General features: G+C 33.2%; 1 protein-coding gene across 1 annotated transcript; it reads left to right on the plus strand.

The window, feature by feature from the left end:
• The first annotated feature begins 3,927 nt into the window (after positions 1–3,927).
• On the plus strand, positions 3,928–6,048 carry LOC102589972 (cytochrome P450 71A3-like). Its single transcript, XM_006344431.2, has 2 exons — positions 3,928–5,074; positions 5,304–6,048. The coding sequence occupies exons 1-2, from the start codon at positions 4,181–4,183 to the stop codon at positions 5,904–5,906; spliced, it is 1,497 nt and encodes a 498-aa protein (XP_006344493.1). The 5' UTR covers positions 3,928–4,180; the 3' UTR covers positions 5,907–6,048.
• Positions 6,049–7,415: the final 1,367 nt, after the last annotated feature.

Raw genomic sequence — 7,415 nt, forward strand, 5'->3', positions numbered from 1 at the left:
TTCACTAACAGATTCAGTATCAAAAATGCCTTCCATTTGTAGTTTGGTCCAAAAATGCCCTTGACGTCAACACTTTGGTCTAAAAATGCTTTTATTGTTATTTAATGGGTCAAAAATGCTCATTTTCCAAATAAATATATTATTATTTTCTTTTTAACATATTCTTTTTCTAATAATATTTTTTAAATTAACAAATGTTTATCTTACTTTGGTTAACAAAAAAATGATAATATTTCTTATTTTATTATCATTATTTTTTTATCGTTATATAAATATAAATTAATGATGGCTATACTATGATCTTATACATATGACATATATTATCTATCGAAAGAGTACATGGAATTATTCCATTTTAATTGATAAAATAAGATTAAGAAGAAGAAAAAAAAAATTCCAAAAAATTTCCTACATTTTTATTTGTTAAGTGATTTTAGAAGAAAGAAAACAAGAATATTGCTCTTTAATAATATTTTAATTAGGAAGAAGATGTGTTTAAAAAGAAAAAAAATAAAAAATTCGGAGGGCATTTTTGACCCATTTTGTAACTATAAGGGCATTTTTGGACCAAATTACAAACGGGGGGGCATTTTTGAACCAAAGTATTGACGGTAAAGGCATTTTTGAGCCAAACTATAAATGGAGGGCATTTTTGTTCCTTTCACATAGTTTAAGGGCATTTTTTACCCTATTCCCCTATAAAAATGAGTAAAAGGAGACGTACACATTTTATGTGGCATAAGACATTGAAGAATATCACGTAGGACGTAATGTGTCAACTTATTCAACTCTATACAAAATTAACTGTTTATTTATATACATCTAAATTCTAGCGTTGGATGACATAGATACCAGTTGAGATTAAATTAAAATACTACTCCCTCTATCCCAATTATGTGACTTACTTTCATTTTTAGTCAGTCTAAAACAGAATAACACATTTCTATATTAAGTAACAATTTAACTATAAAATGTCTATTTTACCCTTAATGAAATGATTTACAGCGACACAAATTTCTATCATTTATTTTGGACCACAAGTTTTAAAAGTCTTTTTTTTTTCTTAAACTCCGTACCGAGTCAAACTACCTCACATAAAATGAAACAGAGAGAGTAATATATATTTATTCCTTTCCAAATATAACCATAGTTCCGTTTTGGGTGTTTTTAAACATCTCTTTTATGTTTTTTTATGCAAGGTTTCTTATTTTAACATGTTCTGCATATACCAAATAACAAAGTTAATAGAAATTGTTGAATGAAACAGACTTTTCTTTAGTTTATAATAGAATATTCACTCAATTTTATTTTTTCATTTCACGCACAAAATTTAGATGATATTCCGGCCAGTTAGCAAACGTGTCAATATAATTTGAAGCCAAAATCACTCATCACATTTCAATAAATTAAACAAAACAACTGATCAGAGTACATGCATTTGCTACTGCCATACATCACCAGTTCACCACGCTCCAAGCGGAGTCACCTATTTAAATGTGAAACAATTAAAAAAATATAAAAGCAAAACATAATTCACATATAGAGTATTATTTTACTCTTTTAAAAAATAAAAAATATTATAACATTTTCTTTATGAGTTTTTTTTTAATGTATTCAAAATGGAGAACCAAAAAATGTATCAAAATAACGTCTAAAAGATTCGAATTTGCTATTTAGGCTGTGAATTTGAAGAGCCTAATTAACCAACTAAGTTGTGCAAACTTTGTGTCCTGTAGTGTTACTTTTTAAAATATACTCCCTTCGTTCACTTTTAATTGTCATGTTGTGCTATTCTGAGTAATTTTCAAGTGAAATTAGATTACATTAATTCGATATTTTAAACAAAAAATTTAGATATTCAAAAAGCTATATGAAAAATACTATAAATTGCAGTTTTTTTGCATATCAATATGATGAAAAAATATATTATAAAATGTTAAGTAATTAAAATACTTATCGTTTGACTCTAAAAAAATCCATGATAATTAAAAATGAACGGAGGTAGTATCTGCTATGTTTTCTTTTGCCTAGTAAATCCGTCCCTGTCCAGACTCCAGAGTGGTACACGAACAGCGATATCCGTTGCGCCTAACTTGAAATAACTTCATTTGACATCAAGAGTGACAAAAAATTGTAGAGTAGTTTAAGTGGCTGGAATAGTCACCTAAGTGTAGTGAGTGACTTTGAGTGTTGGATGACAAAAATAAAATTATTTTTCTATTATAGTATAATTAAGATAATTGACTTTTCTTCTAACAATTCTATTAGTATTAGTTAGTTGAGTGATCGTGAAATCAAAACGCATATTACATTAAAAAAATATGCCAAAGACTTGAAGCATGTAAGGACCAAAATGTGTTACTTTTCAGTTTTCTGCTACGCCAATAATCCATGCATCTTGCTGTTTGATAATTGACTATCCAACTTGTTGGAAATATCTATTGAATCAGGTTCACCCACAGGGGTGTTAATTAGCTTGCATGGTTGACGACTAGGATTTACAAGAGAGAAACGCCTACTGTATCTTCTAGAGAGAAACATGCTCTGCATCCTCTAAAGAATATCTAGGTTGTGGAAACATGGGATTCATCCATCTCATGAGAATTCCGGATGATCAGTGACACCATTCATGATTCAATTCCATAGTCTCCTAAACTAGTATTTATGATTCAAATACAACACAACTAAAATTTAGTTGGGAATTGGGATATTACTGAATATAGCAAACGAAGAGGAAAAAGAAGCCCGGTATTTTGACGTGTCCCCCTTGTGAAAAATAAAAATGATTTTTTGGAGGTACAAATAATTCTAGATATTTAGTAGAACTTTCTAGAGTTATGTAGACTGATGTATTTAAGAATTGTGTATATGTTCTAGATATTTATAGTAAATTATAAGATAGTCTAGATTCATGTAGTTATAAGATAAGGTCATCTAGATCTCTTTTAGATCTATCTAGAATAATTTCTAGAAATATCCTTACACAAGTATAAATAGGGGTGATCATAGTCATTTGTTGTTAAATAACCCAAGTATAAACAGGGGTGATCTAGTGACTTTGTTATATATTTTCAATGACCTCATTTGATGTTTTGAAAGTGATGGAATGTATGCGTCCACTAATATCAATGGGACCAGGTCCTCAGCACAGTTGAAACTAAAACAGTAAAGAAACAAGTGCTGAAAAGTAAAGATCGACAAGAGAGTTTACGTGGAAACTTCCTTGCTCAAGGGAGTAAAAACCACGATCTGGCCTGCCAGGACTTTTAGAACTGCTTTTCACTAATCTTCTCTAAGCAAAAGTAAAAGCCAGTTACAAACCGAGATTAGCCTGCTAATCCCAACTCTAAGTAACACCTCCTATTACTTAGACGAGCTAAAGTAGATACCACACTACCCACTATACTAATCCTATCCTGATTAATATAGGTTTTGGAGTCAGAACCAAGTTAACTCTAACTCAGAACTCACAATGATTCACACAAGTTGAAACGTTTCTTATCACAACGAAACGAATCCTACAATATAAGCACTATTACAAGCAAACAAAGTATCAGCCGATACAGGAAGCACTTGAAGTAATCGATCAAGTCCCTGCTGTTCTTGAAGCTTGAAATATCTCTCTTTGAATGAATGAGATCGAAGTGTTGTTTGTTGTTTGATATATGTCATGAAGAAATACTGCCAAACGTACAAGTAACCTCATTGCTTTTGATTGGTGGAGTACTCTGCAACTCACCAACTTTCTGACGCAGACAGCTGGACAACACTTTGACCACTGGACGAGTATTCATACTCTGCAGAGGACCAGGTCCCTGCACTTGTGAGGAGATCATCAAAACATCAAGGAACATAAGAACTTATCAGAAAGTAATTAAATATTTTGTAGTATAAAAAGGAGAGGACAAAATAGAAGATGTAGTGAACTTAATTGCATCCTATGCAAATGAAATTTGTGGTTAAAGATCGAATGGTTATCTTTGTGTGAACTATACAAAAATTTGTGTTAAAAGTTGGAGTACTAGTCAAGCATGAAAATCAATAGCCTCCTTTAGTTTGTGTGGTGAAGCTTATCCTCTAACGTTATACCCAAATTAAAAATGAGGAGATATTTTATACTAGTTGTTTCCATTTATACACTCAATTCTACATTTCCTAGTTGACAAAAACCAAAGTAACAATGGATCTTATCTGGTATGCTCTTCTAATTCCTCTGTTTTTCTTCCTTCATAAATGCTTCTTTTCTACTTCAAATAAGTTACCACCATCTCCAACAAAGCTTCCAATCATAGGCAATCTCCATCAACTTGGATCGCTTCCTCATCGTTCTCTCCATCAACTATCAAAAAAATATGGCCCTGTCATGCTACTGCACTTTGGCAGTAAGCCAGTGATTGTTGCTTCCTCTGTAGATGCTGCTCGCAATATCATGAAAACACACGATCTCGTTTGGTCAAATAGACCTAAATCTAGCATCGCTGATAGACTCTTTTATGGCTCTAAGGATGTGGCCTTTAGTCCCTATGGTGAATACTGGAGACAAATTAAAAGTGTCACCGTGCTTCACCTTCTCAGCAACAAAAGAGTCCAATCTTATCGTGATATCAGAGAAGAAGAGACATCGAATATGATTGTAAAAATCAGACAAGAGTGTGAGTCTAATTCTTCGAGTTCAGTGATAGATTTAAGAGATTGTTTAAGTTCTCTCACCAATAACATAGTTAGCAGAGTGGCCTTAGGGAGGAAATATAATGAAGAAGGACAAGGAGGAATGAATGCTAAGGTCACTCTACATGAATTTGGTGAACTTTTGGGTACTTTTAGCATTGGGGATTACATTCCATGGCTTGAATGGATCAGTAAAATCAACGGTTTGGCCAACAAAGTGGAGAAAGTAGCTAAAGAGTTGGATACATTTTTGGAGAGTGTGATTGAAGAACACGTTAGTAGGAAAAACAAAGGAGAAGACAGCACGGGTGAAGCTAAAGACTTTGTAGACGTTTTGTTGGAAATTCAGAATGGAAAGGAAACTGGATTTCTTCTTCAAAGGGATTCATTGAAAGCTATCATCTTGGTAATGAATCATCTCTCATACTATTTATTCCCTCCTTGGCATGTTTTTTTTTTAAAATAAAAATAAATCGGAGCATTTGATTATAATTTGTACTACTGTATGGCTTCATCGTTAAAAACTTGGTGATGTAGAATATTAAGTATTGATTATGCTTCCACTTAGTCATATATGCCTAATCCGGCATAACAATTTTAGTTTTTTCTTGTGTGTTTCTTTTTTTAATGCGTAGGATAATTTTGCTGCTGGTGTGGATACAACATATACAGCTTTAGAGTGGATAATGACAGAGCTTTTAAGGCATCCAAGAGTTATGAAAAAATTAGAAGATGAAGTGCGAGAATTAGGCCAAGGGAAAACAGAGATAACAGAGGATGACTTAAGAAATATGCACTATCTTAAAGCAGTGATCAAAGAGACTCTCAGGCTTCATCCACCCATTCCACTACTAATTCCTCGAGAATCAACAGAAGACATTGAATTACTTGGCTATCACATACCTGCAAAAACTCAAGTTATTATCAACGCATGGGCAATTGGAAGAGACCCGTTGTCATGGGATGATCCAGAGGAGTACCGACCAGAGAGGTTCTTAAACAGTAATATTGATGTAAAAGGATTAAACTTTGAGTTGATTCCGTTTGGAGCAGGGAGAAGGGGCTGCCCAGGAACTGGTTTTGCTATTGTGGTAATTGAGCTAGCATTAGCAAGACTTGTGCACAAGTTCAATTTCTCATTACCGGAGGAGTTGGATATGACCGAAGCCAGTGGTGTCGCTGTTCGTAGGAAATCACCTCTGCTAGCGTTGGCAACTCCATACTCTACTTATTATTAGGAGCTTTTTTTTCTATCCATTTATACTGCTTTATTTCCCTCGCTAGTAGTTCTCACCTTTTTTTCTCCTTTAGTAAGTCGAACCTATATACTTTTATATATTATTATGCAGATCACAAACTCCCTTTCTTAGGTGTTTTATACATCGGTCGAAAAGTGAAAAGCTATTTCATACGTATTTGTGAGTAACTTTTTTAGCTGTCTAATATTAAGCCGTCTTGCCGTTTGATATTTAATTTGACTATTCAATTAGAGCTTTTCACATATTGTTGGTATATGACCGTTTGCAGAAGAAGAAGGATGAATGAAAAGAGGTTTGACTTATCCTTATCTATTAAATAGTTGCTCAAATAAAATCAATTAGGAATAATAAATCTAATTTTTCACATTACGTGTTATGCGCCCTTCTGTTTGCTCTTTAGGACCAAGTTTTAAATTCCAATTACATGAAAATATCAAAATGTCTACATATCCCCTTGAAAAGAGTTATACACCCAACATCCTACCTTATGTAATTAAGATTACAAAATTCAAATATATTTTCGGACATTACAATTTACACACATCTTCAATATCAGGACCTTTTTTTTGTTTTACTACTTCATGTTAAATAAACGTATAAATTGAAAGGAAGAGAGTATTAATTAGGTCTTCTCCCTTTTGAGTGTTTTTGTACAACTCTTTTATTTATGCAAGATTTCTTTTTTTAACATGTTTCCCATATAACATAGTTGATTTCTCAAATAACTACCTAGTTAATAGAAATTATTGAAAGAAAGTTACTTCTCTTTAATTTGTCGTAATAGAATATTCATCATTCAATTGCGCCTAACTCGAAATAACTTAATTCAACACCAAATAGAAAATAGAAAACTGTAGATGAATGGCTGAAAAAATCAAATCGTGTAACATTAATATGCCAAAGACTTCAAGCTATACTACATGTAGAACCAAAAGATATGTGTTACTTTTCTGATACGCTAACTAATACCCATCTTGCCGTTTGATACTTAACTATCCAACTGGTTCAAAATATCTATTAAATTGGATCCATCCATAAGATGTATTAATTAGCCCGTTAGCTGGCTGTTCATAAGCTTGCATTGTTGACCCGATTCCTCGAATCATGATGACACCTACTATAACCCACCAGTAGGTAAGCCAACCCGTAACCCGGAACAACAAGTAATGGGTTTGAGGGCAGAAGCTAAACAAGAGTAAGCAAAAATTTAAGATAACAACATACCCAGGCGGAAGCAAACCAAAACATAAATACAAATAAAGATCCCTCCCAGAACCTGGAAGTCACTAGTACAGAGCTACTAACAAAATGAGTACAAGTCCCAAAAATGGACAACAGAGACTGGACTGTCTCGAAAGGTAAAAGACAAGTCTATATATACAGATGGAGATTGAAATAGTACAAAACGCCGTGTGCTCACTCCCGTCTCTGGATCAATCTGCTCCAAGCTCGATCAACACTGGCTACTAGTGCTCGGACCTGCATCAC

This window comes from Solanum tuberosum, unplaced genomic scaffold, assembly GCF_000226075.1.
Source record: "Solanum tuberosum cultivar DM 1-3 516 R44 unplaced genomic scaffold, SolTub_3.0 scf00055, whole genome shotgun sequence".
Taxonomy (NCBI): Eukaryota; Viridiplantae; Streptophyta; class Magnoliopsida; order Solanales; family Solanaceae; genus Solanum; species Solanum tuberosum.

Excerpts from the sequence above, each read along its gene's own strand:
- LOC102589972 (XM_006344431.2), top strand. The coding sequence starts at position 4,181 with ATGGATCTTATCTGGTATGCTCTTCTAATTCCTCTGTTTTTCTTCCTT. Across the intron at positions 5,075-5,303 it reads CATTGAAAGCTATCATCTTG|GATAATTTTGCTGCTGGTGT; the intron begins GTAATGAATCAT and ends TTTAATGCGTAG.